The following is a 22,867-nucleotide window of genomic DNA, read 5'->3' as shown; positions in this document are numbered from 1 at the left end:
GTTGAATGGAAGTCTTGCAGTATGAAAGTGTTCCTGAAAAATCTTGAGGATATTTTGATAGCAGCGAACATTCCCACCCAATGTTAGTGTAGTGTTGCTAATACCCTTCTAGGCCATCGTGGCATTGGGCATGGTGACCTTGGCTCATGTGTGGGTGCTATAGAGCATCCATACGTAGGTCATATAAGCTGTGTGTTCAGCAATAGGTGCAACAGTAGCTACATTGAGGCATGAGAAAGGGGTGTCCACAAACCTATGGATGTATAGTGTATACAGCTGTAAAAGTGTATGCTTGTCCATGTGTGTGTTGATGGGCAGCTTTTTGCCCTGCTATAACATCACTGTTTTCTAATCATCTTAGGGAAAAGTAAATTAAGAAGAGGGGTTGTGACCCATGTAATTGCTCCATGCATATTTAACTTTGATTAGGGCACAAGGGTAAGAGCACCTCTCCAGTTTGGAGGAGGCATGGCTCATCACTGGAGCTCTCATCATTTGATATCCCTGTCATCAGAAGGGTCAATAGGATTGAAGAGGGAATGACAAAGGTTACTGAGCAGGGTTTCTCTCTCTCTCTGTGTGTCTGTGTGTGTGTCTGTGTGTGTGGTCGGGTGGTACACTTGGCATGCTTCCTTGGAGTATACTTGATTATTTGATTCTATATGGGCACAGAATTGCTAAATATCTTTTGTTTTGTTTTGTTTTGCCTGTTGATTTTCTCTCCTCATTTTATCTAAAGCTAATTATCACCTCAATCAGTGCCACCGCAATGGCAAGAGTATTAGTGCTGCACTGCTGCCTCCTATTGACGTGATGTGGAATTGTCTCTGGCAATGGAAAGTCAGCTCAGATATTTATATATAGAAGTTTGTTTAAACATTTATATTTTTTAGTATAGAGGAATAACAAATATTCCTCAAATATTCTAGTAATACATACAGTGTGGTCCAACAGTCTATTTTGCATTATTTTCTATTTAAATATACTTTATTTTATATATAAAATAGAACAAAAGAAAAAGTAGAAAGTAGAATCCTTGTATGGGATATATCCTCTTTCTGCTTTGATAACATGTCATGGACTCCACGAGTTTGTGTAAAAATGTCATCTGAACACAAGCTTCAGTAAAAGAAATAAGGCTCCAAAAAGTGTCAGTTATAATATTTACCAAGTAGTAGGGGAGAACCTTGAATATTCCTCCCACATTTCTTCTTGCAATTTTTGTACTTTTTTACTATATAAAAATATAGTAATATTAGTATATATATAAATATATATATATATATATATATATATATATATATATATATATATATATATATATATATATATCTTTTTATGTGAATAATGTGAATGTAGACTTTGTAGACCTGTTGGAAACTCAATAATCTCAGGGTAATCATTCGATCTCGTTTGTTCGCCACTAGAGGGCGTCCTCGGTCTCTATACTGGGTCTTATTTGCTGGGGCAGGGTTGCCATATCAGCACGACATGGGTTTTACTGGGGGCATGCTGCAGTTGTCGCTATTGAACGTGATCGCGTGGTTGTTAAACTAAACTAACTGTTACAACCTAAACATACAGCCTATTTTACTAGTCCAGTACATTTTACAATAGTTATTAAATATTAGTATTAAAATATTTTAAGTATATTAAATATTATATATACTAAATACTTTCAATATTTTACGTTCCTAAAGCACTACTTTATTCATCTTAATCAATGGCAATTTCAGTGACCGAGATACCACACGGTTCAGGGGGATTCCGTTTAGACGTACCTGGCAACCCCGGCATAAGCGTGCAGTGGTATGATGGCCGTGGAGACGTGCGTTGCTTTCCTGTTAGCGGATGAGTTGGACGCTGAAGAATACGCACAGTTCAAACCCAAAACACCCCCCAAAGCACGAAAAGTCAGGTGAACCGTGCTGTTGTAACTAATGTCATGCCGGTTCGGATCTTTTTTTGTGATTGTCACTCTGAGAAGATACTAGCTCGCTTGTTTGCTGCAACGTTTGCTAGCCCTAGCAAGAAATACCAACCTTTCGTGAAGCTCCTTTCAGCGTCTCTGTGTGTGGAGGAAGCAGTGTTCAGATAAAGCTGCACATTTACAGATATAGCTGTTGTTGTCAGTAAGACGTGTCCATATTAGCTGCTTCCTCTTATTGTTGGGCTTTGTTTACATCTGGGAAACTAGCATCTGTCACGTGATTAGTCTGTGTGTTCAAGTCTGCAGTAGCTCAGTAGTAGTTGTATTATAGACTGATCTGGCCCCCCTCCCCTGTTTTCTTGTGCAGAGAACAAGAAGAAGAAGAGGATGTTGATGAAGATGATGATGAAGATGATGATGGGGAAAAGAACTACTTCAGTGCTGCTGTGCCGAGTCTCTCTGTTCTGGATTTTCAGAAGTACTTTCAGCTGACACAGACCCAAGTTGAAGTAGGTCTCCTGGGTTTTGTTGATCTTAATCAAGCTGCTTTACGTTTAAGCTCTTTAATTCAGTAATCAAACCACACCTAGAGATGTGTACCGCTGTAATGTTTAATTATGATGATCAATTACAGTTACATAACATGTCTTTCATTAATCTTAATTTGTAAAATGTTATCAAAAGTACTATTTTTCTGTGAGGAAAATGGTCCTCCTAGCAAGTTCAGCCCAACAGCAGACCAAAGAGATGAGTAAAGGAGTCTCCAACAATACTAAAATGTCATCACAGGATCTACAGACAGCTCTTGGCAAAGTCAAAGTGCATTTACATTACATTTAAGGCATTTAGCAGACGCTCTTATCCAGAGTGACTTACAAAGTGCTTTGCTATTTACCCAAGAATAATCTCAGCTAGTCTGAATAGACTGATAATTCAAAGGATACCTCCAAGCTTAGACATTACTAAACACAAGTCAATAAGGTGACCATAGTACTCTATTCGTCCAAGTACTCTCGGAAGAGGTGGGTCTTCAGTCTGCGTTTGAAGAAAGCGAGGGACTCGGCCGTTCGGACACCCAGGGGCAGCTTGTTCCACCACTTTGGTGCAGGACAGAAAAAAGCCTGGACGCTTGTCTTCCGGAGATTTTGATGGATGGCGGGTCGAGTCGAGCCGTACTTGAAGCTGGAAGGGCTCTTGGTGCAGATCGGCTTTTGACCATTGCCATCAAGTATGGAGGGGCTGGTCCTTTGGCTTTGTAGGCCAGCGTCAGGGTTTGGAATCTGATTCGGGCAGCAGCTACAGGAGGCCAGTGAAGAGAGAACGCAGCAGTGGAGTGACATGGCTGAATTTAGAAACGTTGAAGACGACCTGTGCCGCTGCATTCTGGATGAGTTGCAGGGGCCTGATGGTGCGCAGAGGAAGACCAGCCAGAAGAGAGTTGCAGTAGTCAAGTCTTGAAGTGACGAGAGACTGAACAAGCACCTGGGTGACTCTCTAGAGAGGAAGGGTTGAATTCTCCGGGCAGCATCACACATTTAATTTCTATAGGAGGAAACCTTTACTGACAAAAAAAGAACATTAGAGCAAGACTAAAGTTTTCCAGAGAACTAGACCTTGAACTAGACATGGAGATCTGGAACAATGTGCCGTGGACAAATGAATCCTAAGCTGAATTATTTGGACACAATAACAGAGGACATGTTATGTGTAAACTAGACACAGCACTTCTAAACTGTGAAGCATGGACGCATGGAGGGCTGCTTTTCTGCTCTTCATTAGGAATTTTTTATTGTATCAGAGGACGCTTGAGGAAAATGTGAGGGCATCTGTCTAGAAACTAAAGCTAAATGAATTTTACATGAAGTAATTCTACATGTATGAGACTGGTAGATCGTTATAGGAAACGTCTGACTGAAGTTATTTCAGCCAAGGTGGGAAAATACCAGCTTTTTAAAAAATAAATATTATACATTATTTTAACAGCCATTTTTTAGTTGTATGTGTTTAGTTATATTAAGGTTTTCATGGAGCGTCCTAGCTTTTTCACAACGGTATTTCACAGTGTGTTATAGTGGCTATAATAGTGGCTATAATTCAAAACTCAATCTTGGTTAGTATATTTATATCTGGTACCACAGTTCATTATGTTTGGTTCCAACATATCAAACTATAATATGAAAAACAAAAAAAGAAATCAATTAATTAATACAAGCAGAAACAAAAAAAAAAAACATGAATTGATTTGTAGGGACCAAAAAACAATAAACAAATCAATAAATCAAGGTTACAAATAAATAAATAAAATAAAATGTGTTTTTACACATTATTCATTATTTTTTTCTGTATGCATGTTTTAAATGGTTAAAAATACCTTTTTACTCGTTAATTGTTTTTTATGCATTTATTTATATTTTTACTGTATTTTGTTTTCTTTGTATGATAATGAAGGAGCATGTTTTTCACATTGTGTGAAAAACCCACAACTTCATTATCATATAAAGGAAGAAATACAGAAAGGCTTTTTGACAGGCTTGGACCCTCATACTCTATTTGGTTCTATATATAATTGAACCCTATACAGCACATTCTCTGTAAATCTTATGAACCATTTCTCCATACTGAGAGACATTTAATCATACAAATGGTTCTTTGAGCTGCTGTGGTTCTATATTTAACTGTTGTCTTCACTAAAGATCCCTTGAAAGATTATCTTTTTTTAAAGAGTGTACAAAGCATTGTTTCCACCATGGAAATGCAGTGAATGGGTACCAAACAATACCAATGGAGTTTCACATTGTAGTCTACTGTAGACAGTACAGAAGAGGGGTCCTTCACCTGTGCTTCAGTGGAAATGTCTGAATTACTGCTGCAGCAGTATATCTGCTGAGATTGGTATGACCTCTCTGTCCAGCTTCTCCCAGGGTCAGCCTGGGAAAAAAGTGCCGTCCTCTTAGATTAGTGTGTGATGTGGAGAAGAGTGTGTAGTGTTCTGCTAAAAGTGTGAAGGCTGAGAATGCGCTCATAGTTGTGCCGACCTGGGCTGAGGCTTTGTTCCTTGTTTGTCAGGTTTCACTAACTTTGTGTTATTTTATTATTTACTATTCGTGTGTAAGCATTTGGACACTTCTGTCACACTTACTGCACTGACTCAGCCTGCGTGTGTGTTTCAGTGTGAGTGTGTACAGTTTACAGTGTGTTTAGTGAAGTGTTTATTGACTAATATTTCCTGTTCTAGTGTACAGATGTGTTTATATAGGTTGTTTATAGAATATCACCTATTCTAATATTTTTATCTGGCACCAACAATCATGCAACTCTGAAAATGCAGCTGTTTTTCTCAGTTCGGATGGTTAAAATGAACATTACCTGAAGCTGCTACAGGTGTTCCTAATAAAGTTGTTGGATTTTTGTGTGTGTTGTGTACCATTCTAAGGGTAGCCTTTGGACGATCATGAAAAGATGTTTGTGTCTACCTGTAAAATTATATGTAACTTTAGAATAAACCCAAATAAACATAGTCAGTGGTTAGTATGTGCGTCTACCTGTAAAGCTATAAAACATTAGAACAGACCCAAATAAATATAAAGTCGATGGTCAGTGACAACGTCTACCTGCAATTAACTCTATATAACATTAGAATTAACCCAAATAAACATAAAGGCAGTGGTCAGTGAGATTGTTGACCTGTAATTAACTCTATATAACATTAGAATAAACCCAGATAAACACAAAGCCAGTGGTCAGTGAGAGTGTCTACCTGTACAACTATATTTAATATTAGAATATTTTTTAATCATTTCTACTTGTCTGTTTATGAAAATTTTATACAATGTTAAAAAACAGTGGCTAAAATGGAAATAGACAGTTTGTGTGTCCGGATCGATATGCAGCTCCATAAAGATAGTATCAAATGAAGCGTGTGTCTATCTATGACTGCAGAATCTGTAACTCCACGCCCAGTACAATTATGCATACATTCTAAGGAAATCCTATAGTAGCAGATCAGTGGAACACAATGGTAGTTATGTTCTCCAAATTACTTCCTATCAGTTGTTCATTTTTGCTGTATTTTAGTCTATTAAACTTTGATTCAGACTCTCAGTTTCCATTGATACGAACAGCAAGTTGCACCAGAACAGCCACACACAAAACTTCACCCCAGCGTTTTCTGTATGTCTAGATTCTGTGGATTATATTAATTTAGATCCCAGCTCAACAAATCAAAGCAGTCAGTTGGTATTTAGGACAATTTATGACCCCAATCAAGAACTTGTGTCCCATTGTTTTTACAGCCTCAATCCAGTCAGGAAAAGGTTACACCAGTCTCTTGAAGTCAGTCTTGTATATTTTTGTCTGCTCGCCCAGGACCTTTGTGCTTCAAGTCCAAGCAGATGCAACATTGACTCTAGCACTTTCTAGGAGGACAAATGTGGGATATAAAGATTCAAGTCAGTGTGTGAGAAGTTAAGCAGACATGAGGAAACACTGGAGCACTGTGACTGACCAGTAAAATCATGAGACCACAATCCTATATATTATTTAGGCAAGGGGACACACAACCATGTGTTTAAAAAATGAGATTAGGATTATGTTTGGTCCAATGATCTTATGTATTGTGCCAGATAGAACTGAGATATTCCTGGACATCCAATTTTGGGCCAGCCTGGCGTGACTGAAATTGTCCCATACGAAGACATAATTATGTAGAACTATGTTCAGTTAAAAAATTACATTGTTTCTGTGTTATGTTACATTCTTAAATAGAACAACACTAATTATGTTGGCGGCCAACAAAGCCATCTTTTTTGTGTTAAATGGCATACAACTTGTCCTCAAAGGACGCATTATCAACTTTTATGCATGCCAAAATCTAGATCTCATGAGCTTGAGGGCTTGAGGTTGTCTCATTCAGGTCATTTTAAGCGTCCTTGTACCCTGTAACTAGGTTTCCACTAAAGAATATTTTGGACAAACATTTTAGTGCTTTAAAAAGTTTGCCAGTGTATGATGGGAAGGAACATTTCTGGTAATACTTCATGAATGTCTGCAAAACTTCAGTTTGTCGATACAAGACATTTAAAAAATGGACATACCTGGCTTGTATGATGGGAATATCTTAATATATTGTCTATCTGGCTTGCATCTCTAATAGAGCTTTTCTCCTGTCCTTTAGGAGTTGGTAAGGTTGCTGTCACCTTGTGCATGGGCCACCAGTAAGCTTGATGGATGGACTGTGACGCATGCGGTGCTGGCTAGTTTGTGGACGCTCTCGACTCTCGAGTCTCACTGCAGTGTGGCAGCGCGCTTCCACACTAACGAGTCTCTAATTTGCCACCAGTTGAATGAGTTCTGCACCCTTGTTACAACAAACTTTGCAGACAAGATCCGCTGGCCCAAGTGGAAGGAAGCAGATGTTTCGGTGTCCGGGTTCTCCTCTAGCGTTGGGTTGCCAGGTACTGTCTGTGTGGTGGGGTCCTGCGTGATCCCTATTGAAAGGCCTTCTGATGTGTTGGATCCAGAGGCCTATCGAGACTCTGAAAAGGAATACTCAGTAAACCTCATGACTTTCTGTGACCATAAAGGTTGCTTTACCTACGTAACAGCAGAGCATCCAGGAAGCTGGCATAACTCCAAGGTCCTTCTAGAGACCGAAGTGGGACGAGCGCTGCAGGAGGACCCGCTGAATCTGCTACGTGGGAATCACATTATAGGCGATGCCACATTTCCGCTGTCGGAACATCTTCTCACTCCGTTTCCAGACTACGGAACACTAGGAGAGAAGAAGTTGCGTTATAACTTAAAAGTACGGGCAGCTCTTAAAGTGGTGCAAGGCTCTCTCGGTAGTCTGAGGAGCAAGTTTCAGAGGCTGAGGTCGTTACAAATGAATTCTATAACCCAGATCAGCCTGGCTGTGAAGACCTGCTGTATCTTATATAACAAGTATTTGGAGACCAATAACACAGCCGATGTAGAATGTATGGAGGAACACTCTGTCGTCCAGGAGCCTTTTCATGAACTACCTAATGGTCACTCTGGTAGTCTTGGTGGAATATCCAAAAGACAAGACATTGCGGCTTCACTTGGGCGAAAACCTAAAAAAGAGTCCTCGAAAGCTTACTGCAGGCAGTGGTATGAAGTGTGAACATTAAGAATGTAATGCAGTTATGTTTCATTGCAGTTGTACCATCTCTGAACGTGGCCAAAAGTTTTGAGACTGACACAGATTTACTGCATTTACTGCCTTTACTGTCTTTAACATTTTTTTTACTTTTTACTGACATACATCCAGTTTAAGCAGAGACTTAATATTTACAGTGTCTACCCTTCTTCTTTAAGACCTCTGCAGTTTGCCTTAGCATGCTGGATATCAGTTCTGGGCCAAATCTTGATGATAACAACCTATTCTTGCCTAATGCAGTCCTTGGAGTTGATCACAGTTTCTGTGTTTTTGTTTGTCTACCCTCTTTTTGACCACAGGTTCTTAATAGGATTAAGATCTGGGGAATTTCCTGGCAAAACATTTGATGTTGTGTTCATCTAGCCATTTGGTGATCATGTTTGCCTTGTGACACAGTGCTCCGTCATGCTGGAAAAAGCATTGTTCATCCCCAAATTGCTCCTGGATCATTAGGAGAAGTTGCTGTTGGTGGATGATACCATTTGATACCATTTCTCATTCATGCCAATGTTCTTAAGTGAAAGTTTGAGCGAAGCCACTTCCTTGAATGAGAGGCAATCTCACACAGTTTGTGAAAACCAAGATTTGTGTTAGTCTCAGAACTTTTGGCCATGACTGTACACAGATGAGCCTAAACACAGCCACCTGCCTAATATACCATTGGTCTTCCTCATATCACACAATGGCTCACGTCCGTTGTAGGGGCTTTTGATGGTAGAAAGGGTAGTCAATGGGCACTCTTACCAGTCTGTGGCTAAACATGCCCCATTTGTTGTGAGTTGTGACACGTTCCCTGACAGGATAGCCTTCATTGTCCTTGTGCATTGATGAGCATTGGGTGCCCAACACCTTGTCGCCATTTCGTGGTTTGTCCTTCCTCTGACAAGGAGTTCTTTATTCTCATGCAAGATGGTTGTGATAAAAAACTAAAACGGATTATGTATGTTATTGAAGAAATGTAAAGAGACAATATTGTCATTGATCCACTGTTTGAAATAATAAACACATTACTGCCCTCCTGAGGCTAAACATGAATACACACTATACATTGTCATCCATCCTAACATAGTTAAGAAACCCACAGTCACTGTACCTGGTATTAATATGGATTGGCCTATTTAAAAGTATTGGTTGGGGTTTCAGTTCACAGAGCAAGTGTGACACATCTATTATTTATATTAAAGTAATAGTGCAGTGTTTTTCTGAGTGGTTTTTCAGTTCTTTTTTTTAATAGATTCTTTTGTGGGTGGTAAGGTTATAAAAGATGTGTGAGGTTTATGCCGAACAGCAACGATATGGGCAATACATTTCATTAGGAATGCATGATGATACTGGAATCTCATAAGTATCAGAAGACATTTGCTTAAACAAATAGCAGTGTTAGATGTTGACATGTTCTTGATCTTTTAATCCGATATTGGACGTTATTGTACTCTGGAAAAACAGAAGGTTTGGGCAACATAGGGTAGATCCAGATAACTGATGGTTTTAGGCCAAATGGCACTTTTGGGTCCGTTATGGTCAAGAATGTCAGACTTTTGTGTGGACAGCAATCCACAGATCTACTAGTGATGATGCATTAAAACCCTAGCAACCACCTGGGATGCCATAGCATCCACCTAGCAACTCCATAACAACAACCTGGGATACTACAGGAACTGCTTTTAACAATTACTTATTTCTTTTAGCTCATGTCAATGTTTACTTTGGCTCAAATAACAAGCTTCGATCTCCTGGCTATATGTTATGGACTCCTGGGGGGTCCCTGGACCCCACTTTGAAAATCATGGCCTAATGGGTAATATAGTACAGCCAATATTTATATTGAATTTCCATTATATGTGTATAGAGCTCACCCTCAAGAAATTATATTCAGTTTCCAAAGTGTATAGGTTTTAGAAAAGCAACTATCATTAGTCAATAAAAAATTTAGAAATATTAGAGAACGGTCAGCTGAGCAGTACAAAAAACACTGTATAGGCTAACGGCTACAGTTTTAATAACATTAATATCCAGATTGTTGTTCTTGCTATTCAATAAATCGAAAGATACCATGTAAATATAATCACAAACATTGTTAATATGGCAATACATTCCATATGTATGACTAGTAGTATACCTTATGTTCCCAGGCTCTTTTAATTTCACTGTGTTTGGCGCTGGGACTGGTGTACTAGATGAGCACGGCTTCCCATAACTGGCTGAAACTACCAGGCGTACTGTAAATTCATTTGTCAAGTACCTATCAGAAGCATACCAGAGCTAGTTTATCAGGAGCCGGTTCTCTTCATATTCCTTCTCTCGTTTAAACAACTGGCTGAAGCTAGAAGGTGCTCCAGAGTGGGTCCTTACGGAATGGGGTGAATGGGGCGAAAACGTAGATATAGATAGACTATGCTATCATGACATGGGTTTATGAAGAACAGACATACTTCAGATCATTTTCGGCCTTTACACGATTCTGCAGATTTGGTGCAAAGTGATTCCATACTTTTTCTGGACTTTACGATTTTGGATTGGAAATTTCTAAGTTAAATTGAGGTATATGGCAAGAGTGTCTGACTTCACCATGTTTATTTCTAACCGTTCAGCTACCAGTTGTCAGCATTCAAACCAGCATCCTGAAATGTAAGGCAAATTATCATAGGCCAACTGGCGGGTGATACCACCCTTTTTCTAAATGACTCTTCCCAGAGTCGCATAGCTCTTAGTGTAATTCAAGCATTTGTAAATACTCCCAGTCTTTACCTAAACACAAATAAATGTGAGTTGATGGCAGTCAAAAGCTGCAAGATGCCTTCTCTCTATAATATTCCAGTCAAATACTAAGCTACACTGTATTTAAAAAATCTGTGGTAATGAATGTTTATGGTGGAGGAGGGCTTAGAATTGATTGATTGATTTCAGTACTTTCGTAAATTTCATTACTTGTCATATTTTTTCTCAGTTGGGAGGATTGAAGTTTCTGGAGTATTCTGATTTGTACTTAAAACATTGATAGGATTCCTATTATTATTTGTAATTGTTCTTTGAAACTTGGTTTAGAAATTACATTTGTTTGGTTACTTATTCACCTATGCAATATTTTTGCAATATTATTAAGTTCTCATCAGTCTCAAACATTATGCTATTGTGTTTGATGCCAACCCCTCTGGAGTAAGAGCAATTATATGTTATATAAGAAATCTGCTTTTCTGCCATGATCAGTAATACCTTCACTTCATCCAGTTAACACACCAATAGGGATGGGATGGTATCACACCAGTGTTTCCAAGAGTAATAGAAGATCTGTGCTTTATTTCAAAATGGCATTGTATCTGCTCCACATTTCATTTTTAATTTGGGACGAATCTGTTAATATTTCTTGTTAAATAAAGTCAAAGAAGTCTTAAAAAAAAGAGCTTATCCTCCAAATTCACGTTTTTACGCTGAGATTCAAGCCCATTCATACAAACTGCACATGTTGTGATTTTAAAGTTAGTGAATTTTAGTGAGTTTTATTTCGTAAATATTTTTGAATATTTTGTAACTGTTTCATTAACTTTCACAGATTAGGGGAAAGATTTATTTTAATTAAAAAAATTATATTTCTCATGTAATCTAATTACTTTAAGTATTTTAATAAGTGTGTGTAAGTACTGTACACAAACGTGCACGGTACAAAAGAACAGACCTGTGCTCAAATGATTGTGTAATTTTTGTGTTTTTTATGTTTTTGAATGTTTTAGCTCACTGCTTGTATTTATTAGTTTTTCTCTTTCTCTGTGTTTGTTCTGTTGTTGTTTTGGTTATTTTGGATTAATGTCCTGATCTGAACTTATTACAGTATGGTATGTTATGTTATACATGACTCCGAGCTCGGTTATACGCGCTGCGCTGCACAGCGCATGCGTAGAACACGTATTCTAAAGGAGCGGACCTGCCTCCTTAGGTCGCACATTTACACGCGTCAGGCCTTTAGTGATGCGACCGATTTCAAGCCACAACCAGGGCAAAATAAAAGTCCCAACAGGATCTATTTGTTTTTTTTTCAGTGGTGACCTGAATCTGAGCTGTCATTTAAAAAAAATCCATAGGTAGTTATTTGCCCCTATTACAGATTGTCATTAAGATACTTACATTGTAAGATAACTTTAAATACACACCATACAGAAGCACTAAACAAATGGTTAACGTTTGCATTTGAGAACTGAATTGTTTACGAGCCCATGTTTGTAATCCTGACACCAGTGATAGTTCGTTTGTATATAAATAAAAACTATATATATATTTTAAAACGTTTGATTTACTTTGTATCCTGATGAATATAAATCAAGCAATTAATCAATCAACAATGCCGCATAATTAGCATTTGAAGCCACACTGTTAGACTGTAGTGTCAAACTGTACTGAAATTGAATAAATGTGAACAGGTAACGTTAAGCACATGGCGGGTGAGTTTATAGCTTGGTCAAACCTTTCCCAAAGATAATCATTTTTAATCGCCTATTAAGGTCTTTTATTTTGAGATTTGCTCCTCGGCACTTTTACAAAGTGGTTGTAGAATTGTAGAAACCGGCTTCATCCTGCCTCTGCGTGTGAGAGAGAGAGTGAGTGTGTGTGAGCAGTCAGCCTCTCAGTTCAGGGGCGGAGAAGCGGCGGAGGAGAAGCGGGGCGACCTCGGTGCTGCTACGAAATGGCCGGGCAGCAGTTTCAGTACGACGACAGTGGCAATACATTTTTCTATTTCCTCACGTCCTTCGTTGGATTAATTGTTATCCCGGCCACATATTACCTCTGGCCCCGGGATCAGAATGCAGGTAAGGCCGTCAGAAAGATGTCGCGAGCGGCTGTAACAGCGCTAGCTAGCTAGCTGGCTAATGGTGAGCTGAGCGAAGCGGTGCAAGCTGGTGCTAGCTTCTGCATGACGACCCACAGCTAGCCAGCAAACCGCGCAGAAGGCGAGAGGCTCGCTGACGCACGCCGGACTGAAGCGCTTATTCAGCGGCGTGTGGCTGTGACTGGTTTCGCTAGATAGCTAGCTAGCTAAATGTGCAGCAAGTAGTTTGATGCGGTTCACATTAAGCGTGTTGTTGACATGGCTAGTTCGTTCGTTAGCTAGCTAGCTAACGTTATCTAGTGAAGGCTAAAGTCATAACGTTGTGCAAACTTCTTGTGTCGAGGTTAGCTAGCTAGAGTTAGCTACATTTTTTACGATTTTAACAGGCTGCCTTCGGACTGTCTGTGTAAATTTGGGTAACTAGGTAAATTAGTTAGTTAACAGCTACCCTTTAAAGCTGCCAGTACAGTGGGAGTAGTATAACTAGCTAGCTAACTAACTGGCTACTGCTGAATTGGGAACTGGCTGGGCACAGTCACTGAGATCAGTAGCTAGTAGCTACCAAGTCAGCGTTAGCTTGGCTGAACCACCAGTTAAAATGACAGCGCTAGCTAACGTTAGCCAGCAAGAGGATACTATCAGGACATTGGTAGCTATCTGTTTGGTCTGCTGGCTTTGGCCGACCTGGTCGTCAGCGCTAGCTTGTTTACTCAGTCGATGTGGAGCAGGGAGAGCGGACCTGGGTGCTGTGCTAGGGCTGGTTAGTAACGTAGCTAGTCTTCAGCTAACTGATGGTCAGCGTCTATAGTCCTCTAACGTGGCCGACCACAATCATCAACACACCTCTGTAGCTTAACTAACGGCATGTTAGCTAGATCAGTGCTCAGCCAAATGGTAAACTCAACAAATCCTGCCTCTAAAATAGTGAGCACCGTCTTGGCTGCTTGCCAACTAATGTGTCTGACGTGTCGGTTCGGAGGTGTCTCGGGTCTCCTGTTTTACATGATGGCTACGACTCCGCTGGAGCTCCGTAGTGCTGTTATCTGGCCCAGAGGAAGAGCTCACCATAGGGTTAGGCTACCGTTGTTCTGTATAACCTGCGATCAGTCACAGTCGAGCCACAGATCGAGCTCATTCGCTGGCTGACAGTGTAGCCACTACAGACTCTGTTCATTATAGACACGTGATTAACCAGTTTCCCTCATCATATCACAATCAGGAGCTGTGTGAAAAGGGCTCTCATTTATGGCCTGCGTTTCCCAATTCCCAGTTTCCTCTCTAACGCACCTGTTTCAGTCTTATGAAGGACCTGGTGGTAGTAGTAGACCTGGTGGGTTGAGCAGTCACAGCTTCCTAAATGGAGAATTTTACTAGGCTGGGGTCAGCTAACATGTTCTAGAGGGGGTCCTAGTATAACTGATGTATAAACACAGTGTAATAAGGTTATTGTGGTTTAAGAATTGGTTGGCTGATGATTTCTACACATTGGTTTTATATGGTAAGTCTGTGTGTAAGCTGAGTAAGCAGACCCTTATTAAGTGAGATGTGGTAATGCTTTGTAGAATCGCTTAAGAGGTAGAATACCAGATAAAGGAGACCTATTGCTATGTGTAGAAAAGTGTCATGTAGCTAGTGCATGAATGCACTTTGCTTACTGGTTATTTTCATATGATTTTTTTTTCTCTTTTTATTTGCAGAGCAATTACGGTTGAAGGCCTTGAGAAGAGTTCATGGAAGATGCCTGTGGTATCGCCTTCGGCTTATGAAATCGCAGCAAAGCATTGTCCCAACACTAAAGTAAGTGAGTGTGAGACCGAGAAGGTGTTTTCCTGAGTGCAGACGAGAGGAAAATGGCAGAAACCACGTCAATATGAGTGGATAGTATAATCGTGCAGTCTGTTTGAACCTTTTCAGGAGATTCAAGCTCGGATATGGTCGAAGTGCATCAGCAGCTAATAATAGTGGAGCTGCTGTCATTTTACTGTGTGATGCAGTAGAGAGTGGTGTCTGAGAGAGAGGCAGTCTGATCTTCCTGTCAGTGTCTGTGATTTTTTTTTTTTTTTCCTTTTGCGTTGACTGTCGTGTCGCACTGCTTTTAAATATGTTCAGATCCACCTCTTCACCAGTGTATCTTCCTTTTATACTCAGAGAAGGACTACGTGGTAGGAGTTGGTGATAAGAGGCCTATTTTTTGTGCAGGATTTTATTAATTTTTATTTTTTTCGATCTCATGAGATAATGTGACAGGACAAGATGTCCTGAAATGTCAAATCTACATTTCAACCATATGTGCTGTTTTCAAACAGTTCCATCACGTGTAAACATACGAATTCCATGTTTAATTCCTGCACAAGCCACTTTGAAGAAAAAAGAGGAGCATTAAACCCTAATGGACAGGTTGTTGTGCAATCAGTTTGGTGCAAGTGGCCCTTGAGCGTTGTCTAATTCGGGCTAGTGACAGATCAGTCGCTTGTTGAACAGGTGTGATTTAATATGAGATTTTAAATGCTTTTAGTGACTAAACCATTCCACCATTAGTGCATTTTTTTTTCCCCCCCCACAGCAGGAGTCACCTTCGTCACTAGTATGTCTTATGTAACTGGTGTTATTGCAAGAATAAAAAGGAATTCATTTGATTCACTTAAAGATGTAAAAACGTAATTTCTGTTGGTCCATTCATTTAAGGTTTTCGACAGTGATGTGTATAATTTCTTCCTTGACGCAACCTTTGGTCTAGTTTAAACCAAACTGATGATTTAGTAATCAGAAATCAATTGCTCTGAAAAAAAATCGCACTGAATTATCTAGTTGATCTCCATGTGTTTTGATTTATATTTATTTCTTTATTGTAAACCAGATGTTATTTTTAAGAATATCGCCAGAAGCAAACTTGAAGCCATGGTCTTTATTGGAGATGTTCTGATGCAGTTTTGATTCTTTAAGGTTCTTTAATACTGATCTGATGTGATCATTTTGTTTTCATACATAATAAATTGCAAAATGAAGAACACAGAGAGCAAAAAACATTTTGAGCAATACCCCTGAATTTTAGTGGATACATAACGTGGCCCTAAATTGGTGCTTTTTATTACTACTTTTAAATGACATATTGTAATCTTTTTGTATTAACCAGTCAGACGATTTGCATACAAGCAACCTTTTAAGTTCTGCACTCTTCACTCACATAATATTTGGAGTTCAGTGTTTTAACAGTGTTTTGAATACAGTACAATTTCATATTGCTGTAGTGTGTAGGCTTTTCTCTCGGTTCTAAACATGCTTTTGCTGCTGACCCTGGCTTTAAACGATCTGTGGTTCATTTCCATGATGATTATTTGTCAGTATTTTTTTACTCCAATCATTAGTATTACATTTAGTATTTTATTTGTATATATTACATTACATTTACACTGTTCAGTGCTGGTTTAAAACCAAAGAAAGGTCTTTGTGGTCGTCTGTCTGTTAAAATAGAGCATTTTCGTTGCTCCGTTTTCATATTCCACTGTACAATAGTTTCACACTGCCGACTGTAAATTGTTCTGCTTACGCTGCTTCGGACTGTAAATAATGTCTATGAGTGGTACATAAAGGATGCCAGTGGGTGCTGTGCTAGAACACAGTGGTAAAAACCAAGGATCGAAGCTGGATTTTTGGATCCATTGAAATATTCTTGGATCTGCCTCAATTCACTGGATCAGGTCAAGACATTCCTACTTAAAATAGACCTGGATCACATCAGGTTCCCCTTCCAGTTCACTATTTTGGACATCCCTAGTCTAGAAAGCAAGTATGCAAGTACATAAGTGTTTGTGCGTGGGCAGCAGATTAGGCTGGAGGGATCTTTTCAATGCTGCATGGGTTTAAAGGGAATAAGTGAACAGTTTATATGCTTGCTGTTTACCTGTTTTCTAAGCGATCTGTTTTACATCTTATATTGTATTTATTTGTTTTTCAACAGAAAAGCAGCCCTCTTGTTTGGTTGGGCAGTATTTCTCTTCCTGGCCTATAAGGTGTCTAAATTAGATCGCGAGTACCAGGAGTATAACCCCTATGAGGTCCTGAATCTGGATGCGGTAAGACAAACAGTCTTTTTTTCTGTAATTCTGTGCATTCTTTGTATTAGTTACCCTTTTGCATGTGTAGTTAACTGTTGAAATGTGAAAACTGCAAGGAGAATTTCACAGAAAGTGGTTGTTCTTTACTTTACCTTTGTAGATTGTGCCTCTTTGACAGAATAGGCTCATATTGAGTCTAACTGCTTGTTTTGTTTGTTTGTGTGTAGGGGGCATCTGTGTCCGAGATTAAGAAGCAGTACAGAGTGCTGTCGCTAAAATACCACCCTGACAAAGGAGGAGATGAGGCCATGTTCATGAAGATAGCTAAAGCTTACTCAGCGTAAGGATTGTCACACTGTATTGGAGCTTCATTGTTCTGTTTTATTTATAGAGCTGCTGCTCGTTTTGCTGTTGTGCCCCAAACTGGGAACAATTACTCTGAACTCAGTGTGTGACACGGTGTTGGATATGGGCCCCAACCCACACAAATATGAGCTATATAAAAGTCTTGTTCACAATGTGGAGCATCGCCATTCAAAAGACATTTTAATCACATCAGCTGTACTGCATGAAAGCTTGCATGCTATTGAGGTCAGTTCTTTGCAGATACCAAGAGAAACTTGAGCTAGTGTTTGAAGTGATTTGGTTTGAAGCTTTGGTTTTGGATTTGGTTTGAGGTTTTGTTTGTTAATGACTGCATCTGGTTATTTAGGTTTGGAACCATGTCAGGTGACTGATTTTGATTTGATCTTTTTGATTCCCTTCACAGTTTAACTAATGAGGAATCACGGAAGAACTGGGAGACCTACGGGAACCCTGATGGCCCTAGAGGTGAAGATCCTCAACATAATTTTTTTGAGACATTTATAACTCTGTCTGTGCATTACCTTCAGCTGAATCTCTGTCTTTCTGTTTCCTCTCTGCTCATGTTCGAAATCGCCCCACTGTGCAGTCACAAGTTTTGGAATTGCTCTCCCTGCGTGGATCGTTGACCAGAAAAACTCTATGCTGGTAGGATGATCGCAACAATTCTCTAGTTTATATCTAGAAAATAATTTACAATGTTCTGAGACAGTGTTGTCACATTGTCTTGTGTATCTGAAACGATCTGAAATAAGCCTGACCTGTGTATGTGGTTTACAGGTGCTAATGGTGTATGGTTTGGCCTTCATGGTCATTCTTCCGGTAGTTGTGGTAAGAAAATGATTTATTTATTTATTATTGTTATTTTTAAATGTTTTTATGCTTATGTTGTCTGAACCACTGAAATGCTTTTTGATTTGATTTGATTTGGTTTTGATTTTGCACACAGTACTCAAAACGTGTGTTTTGTTGTAGGGCACATGGTGGTATCGTTCCATTCGCTACAGTGGTGATCAGATCCTCATTAACACAACTCAGCTGTTCATGCACTTTATGTACAAAACACCGACTATGAACATGAAACGTAAGTATTCTGGTTACTAACAATGCTATAATATGGAAAGTAAGCGTGTTGTATGCTAATATAAAAACAATATTTTACACCGATAACCTCAACAGGAATTCATGTAGAAATAATGTAGTAGTAATAATGTGATCGATTGTGTTTGCAGTAATATTATATCTGGTAATAGCTTGTAAGGCACGACTTCGTCAGTGAAGAAATTCTTCAAATACGTTTCTGGGTTTTTCTTTTTTTATCCACATTTCTAACCTAATAGTAGGGGAAAATGAGAGAAATGACGTGAGATGGCATAACGACAATATACTACAAATTGTTATTATAACAAATATGGTATAACAGGTAAAATTATTTAGTGAAATGAATAACTTGTACGTCAGATCACTGTACAAAACGAAAAATTATAGAATAATTTAATTATTAAAATAAAAAAGATGTCACTTATCAATGAATAATAAATTATTACAAGTTTATTGTTGTTAAACATCAACAGTAATTTAAGCAAAGCATACATTTATTCAGTAGTGTCATTTGCGTTTAAGTAGCTTAAGCTTCAGAACTTGATATATACAGAATATAAACTCCTTTTCAGCAAGCAAAATGTTGAGTAAGTCTAGCTGACACACACTCTAGCTACCATTTAACGCTAATGCTCGTGGTCACATGCCTTACATGCTTTAAAAATGTCTGTAGTCTGATGAATATTGCCGTTGGTAGACAACAGCTTATCTTTCCTTCAGTAGTGTCTTTCCTACTGTCTTTGATAGGATGACGGTTCTTGGCCATCACCTTGACCAAACAGATGGTCTCCTTTCTGACTCTTCTTTGCATGCTGAACCTGTATCTCAATTCTTTCACAGGGTTGGTGATGGTGCTGACAGCAGCGTTCGAATTCGACCCACGTAGCAACAAAGAGGCTATTATAAGACCAACTGACAACATTGAAGTTCCACAGGTAGAGGACATTGTCGTAGCACGAAGAGTGAAAAACTGGAAATGGGAATGTTGTGGTGATGAAGACATACAGATTCTAAGCTCTTACGGTGCAGTGCAGTGCAAACATTGTGTATGCTCTGATTGCAGCTAATTCGGGAGCTGGGGAACATCAATGTGAAGAAGAAGGAGCCTCCATTCTGTTACCCCTACAGTCTTAAGGCTCGTGTCCTCGTGCTCACGCACCTGGCTCGGATGGAGGTGTCTGAGAATATCGAAGAAGGTAATTGTGAAAATCCCCCCTCTCACCTCAGACAGTTCTCTTACATGGAGTGAGCTTTCTGTATTTTTTTCAGGGTGCCTCGTGTATTGCCCGATGAGCTGGTTGATAAATATTATAGGAGACTGAGCAAAAATAGCAGTATTTTCAGTTGCCAGTTCACATATACATTACTTGTTGTATTTACCATCCTAGACATGTGGAGTCTCTGCAGTTTATGCATATTTCCCTTTCACAAAAAGCATGCGCTTCTACAGGCTTTTTAGCTCATTAAGCATCAAACCCACCCTTTTGGCTAAATCACAGACTTTCAGCAGCTGCCACCCATTTTCTACAGGCGCCTGGACAGTACATTGTAGAACATGAATGTCATGTATTGCCAAAAAAAAGAAGAAAAAACTAAGTGGCTGATGACTGTTGTTGATGTTTAGAGGCTGTCTGTGAGTAAACTGAGCCATATCCTGTTCTCGCAAATGTAAGCTGAATGTTAGCTGAGCTAACATGCTCTAGTAATATTCAGAGGCTCAAGTCAATGTCCAAACTAATATTTATATTAGTGACAGTGCCTGCAGTTAATCTGGAGAGCTGCTTCAAAATGCTAGAATCTCACAGACAAATTCACATTACTAGACCACTGGAAATTAGCATTAACTTTGCGGGGCTAATTGATACAAATAAGCTACTTTTGAGGTAAGGTTGTTCTGTTTAAATATTGCTGAGAGATGACATGCTTAGCTGGACATGCTTGTCCAACACTTGTGTAGCAGCCATTGTTCACCACTGTACAAAGCCGCACTCCCATCCTGCCCCCTCTGAACTGACAGCAAATGAGAGCAGTAGTCGTTAATGTACAGCATCTCCTTCCTATATGTAATTAAAACACGTTGTACAAAATATATCTGCTTGTATGTTCTCTGTTTTAGATCAGAGGTTTGTGGTGAAGAAGTGTCCTGCCTTGCTTCAGGAGATGATCAATGTTGGATGCCAGCTCACAATGATGGCCACCAGCAGAGGAGGTATACATGCCTTGATGTCCACAAAACATAATCAGTGTTTAAGTTTGTTTGTTTTTCTTAATGTTACGTTGTTTTGTGCAGGTTTCCGTGCACCGAGATTGACCTCTATAGAGAACTGTATGAAGCTGACTCAGATGGTGGTTCAGGGGCTACAGGAGGCCAAGTCTCCTCTATTGCAATTGCCCCACTTTGAGGAGGAGCACCTCAGATATTGCATCTCCAAAAAGGTACCCACAGATCTCTTCATGGATTTAATTAATTAGTTACAGTTTATGTCTGTTGCTTGTTTGTATATATGTGTCTGTTTCCATTTATTAGACCGTCAACCATTCTCTCTCGTTCTCTCAGTATAAGGTGCGAAGCCTTCAGGACTTGGTCAGTCTGAAGGACTCTGACCGGAGGAACATGCTGAGGTTTTTGGGAGATGAGAAGTACGATGAGGTTAAGGCAGTGCTTGGAAGCTTCCCCCACATTACCATGGAAACTAAACTCCAAGGTTGGTGCGATCTGCATTGTGTTGTCTGTCCAAAGTGCAAGACTTTTGTGAACAAATTTGAAGAACTGGGTATTTGTGTATCATTTCAGTGCTGGATGATGAAGACAGCAATAATATCACAGCAGGGTCCATTGTCACGGTTACAGTCATCTTGACGCGGAAAAGGATGTCTGTAAGTGATTTGATTTGCATACACGATCTGATGATTAGTCCACAGGGCAGAGGTTTGGGTCCTGACGCATAGGACTGCAGTTTGCCACTTAGTCTCTGTTGTGCAGGCTCATTTCAATCACTAGAGGCACACAAAGCCATGGGCTATGTTTCCCCATGCTGTAGCCATTTCAGCCTTCTTATTTTATTTATTTATTTATTTATTTTTTATTGTTATATATTTTTTAAAGCACTCTTGTAGTTACTTATGGTATCCACTAGATGTCAGTGTAGTGTTTGAAGTGCATACCATTGACCTATTTGCCTATTCTGCTCCTGATGTTTGTATGTTTGCTTGTTTCATATACAGGAGGTATTTGAGAAGGATCAGGACCCTCAAGCTCCTGCAGAAGAGGCCAACACAGAGGATGCCGTATGTTTTGGTTTAAAAAATTTTTTTGTTCCTATTCATAATATTAATGTATATTATAATTAATATTTGTACAGTGTTATAGTTTTGGTACGTTGTAATTTAAGATATGTCCTGATATAGAGAAGAAATTCTGCCGATACAAAAACATGAGCGTTTGTATAAAAAGAAAAACTTGAACTAAATCAACCTGTTTTGACATTTAAAGAGAAATAGATCATCGCTGTTGCTTTCGGCCTGCAACAAATGTATTAATATATTTATGAATTTAGAATTGTTTTTAAAAGACATGATTTGCCTATACCAATAATCCTAATATATTGAATTCATAATACGTTGCCCTGTTAAGTGACGACATCTAACGACATCTGAATAGTTTATTTGTTTGTTTGTTGACCTATCTATTTTATTTTCTTACTTACAGCAAGGTGATGCTGCCAAAAACAAAACCAAAGTTTGGCAGAATAAGAGTAAAGGGGCTAAGAAAGCAGCCAAGTCCAAAAAGAAGAAACTGACTAAGAAGAGGCCAGTCGCCCAGCAACAGGCGGCCAAGAGCGACAAGGCCAAACAAGCCAATGGCAATGTGGCAGGAAATGTAAGCGACTGATTGGCAGCTTACATTTCAAGAGCCAGAACTGTGATTAATCATGGAGTATTAAATGACTTTGCTGCTGTTCCGTTTGCAGGAAGTGGCTGTTGTAGCAAAGGAGGAAGAGGAGGATCTCTCCGACAAAGGCAGCGAATCGGATGAAGCTGAAGGAAACAAAGACTCTCCCAGCGAGAGAGATGAGGAGAGTGACAAACAGAGCGACACTGAGGTGGATGAGATCACAGGAGATGACGAGGAGGTGTGTATGTGTGGTACTTTATAACATTTTTTTTTTTTTTGGTCTTTCAAAGGAAGGTCTAACTTGAGTGTCACTTAAATGTTTAACTACAAACTTTGCCGGTCGCAATAATTATCAACTTATCGTACAATATATGGACATGACCTCGATAAGCAGACAGTCGTGTAGGAAAAGAGTGCAGTGCACGCAGTGACTAGTACATCAATATTGCCGTCTCCATACACTTCGCCATCTGCGACAGGTATTGATGTAATGGATCGCAGTTCTGTGATCTGTCGCACCCCTAGC

General features: G+C 39.4%; 2 protein-coding genes across 2 annotated transcripts in view; both read left to right on the top strand.

The window, feature by feature from the left end:
- Positions 1 to 1,814: 1,814 nt before the first annotated feature.
- LOC140555595 (uncharacterized) lies at positions 1,815 to 12,385 on the top strand. Its single transcript, XM_072678874.1, has 3 exons — positions 1,815 to 1,918; positions 2,298 to 2,439; positions 7,104 to 12,385. Exons 1-3 carry the CDS (start codon positions 1,815 to 1,817, stop codon positions 8,070 to 8,072), a joined length of 1,215 nt encoding a protein of 404 aa, XP_072534975.1. The 3' UTR covers positions 8,073 to 12,385.
- A 307-nt stretch (positions 12,386 to 12,692) lies between these two features.
- sec63 (SEC63 homolog, protein translocation regulator) overlaps positions 12,693 to 22,867 on the top strand; it is a 15,444-nt gene continuing 5,269 nt past the window's right edge. Inside the window, exons 1-17 of the mRNA XM_072678862.1 lie at positions 12,693 to 12,907; positions 14,625 to 14,724; positions 16,886 to 17,000; positions 17,210 to 17,322; positions 17,752 to 17,813; positions 17,935 to 17,993; positions 18,126 to 18,176; positions 18,321 to 18,429; positions 19,287 to 19,381; positions 19,510 to 19,642; positions 20,563 to 20,655; positions 20,737 to 20,882; positions 21,004 to 21,151; positions 21,241 to 21,323; positions 21,672 to 21,734; positions 22,156 to 22,326; positions 22,418 to 22,579. Of these exons, the coding sequence (XP_072534963.1) occupies positions 12,784 to 12,907; positions 14,625 to 14,724; positions 16,886 to 17,000; positions 17,210 to 17,322; positions 17,752 to 17,813; positions 17,935 to 17,993; positions 18,126 to 18,176; positions 18,321 to 18,429; positions 19,287 to 19,381; positions 19,510 to 19,642; positions 20,563 to 20,655; positions 20,737 to 20,882; positions 21,004 to 21,151; positions 21,241 to 21,323; positions 21,672 to 21,734; positions 22,156 to 22,326; positions 22,418 to 22,579 (1,827 nt within the window). The 5' untranslated portion in view covers positions 12,693 to 12,783. The remainder of the gene's footprint in view (positions 12,908 to 14,624; positions 14,725 to 16,885; positions 17,001 to 17,209; positions 17,323 to 17,751; positions 17,814 to 17,934; positions 17,994 to 18,125; positions 18,177 to 18,320; positions 18,430 to 19,286; positions 19,382 to 19,509; positions 19,643 to 20,562; positions 20,656 to 20,736; positions 20,883 to 21,003; positions 21,152 to 21,240; positions 21,324 to 21,671; positions 21,735 to 22,155; positions 22,327 to 22,417; positions 22,580 to 22,867) is intronic.

Source organism: Salminus brasiliensis, chromosome 1 (assembly GCF_030463535.1).
Source record: "Salminus brasiliensis chromosome 1, fSalBra1.hap2, whole genome shotgun sequence".
NCBI classification, from domain to species: Eukaryota; Metazoa; Chordata; class Actinopteri; order Characiformes; family Bryconidae; genus Salminus; species Salminus brasiliensis.
The sequence above is the reverse complement of the archived record's forward strand: the minus strand, read 5'-3'. Positions and strand labels throughout refer to the sequence as shown.

Bases quoted from the DNA above. Each gene is read 5' to 3' on its own strand.
- LOC140555595 (XM_072678874.1), top strand. From the start codon at position 1,815: ATGGCCGTGGAGACGTGCGTTGCTTTCCTGTTAGCGGATGAGTTGGAC. The intron at 1,919-2,297 runs GTGAACCGTGCT...TTTCTTGTGCAG, and splicing joins CCCAAAGCACGAAAAGTCAG to AGAACAAGAAGAAGAAGAGG. The intron at 2,440-7,103 runs GTAGGTCTCCTG...CCTGTCCTTTAG, and splicing joins TGACACAGACCCAAGTTGAA to GAGTTGGTAAGGTTGCTGTC.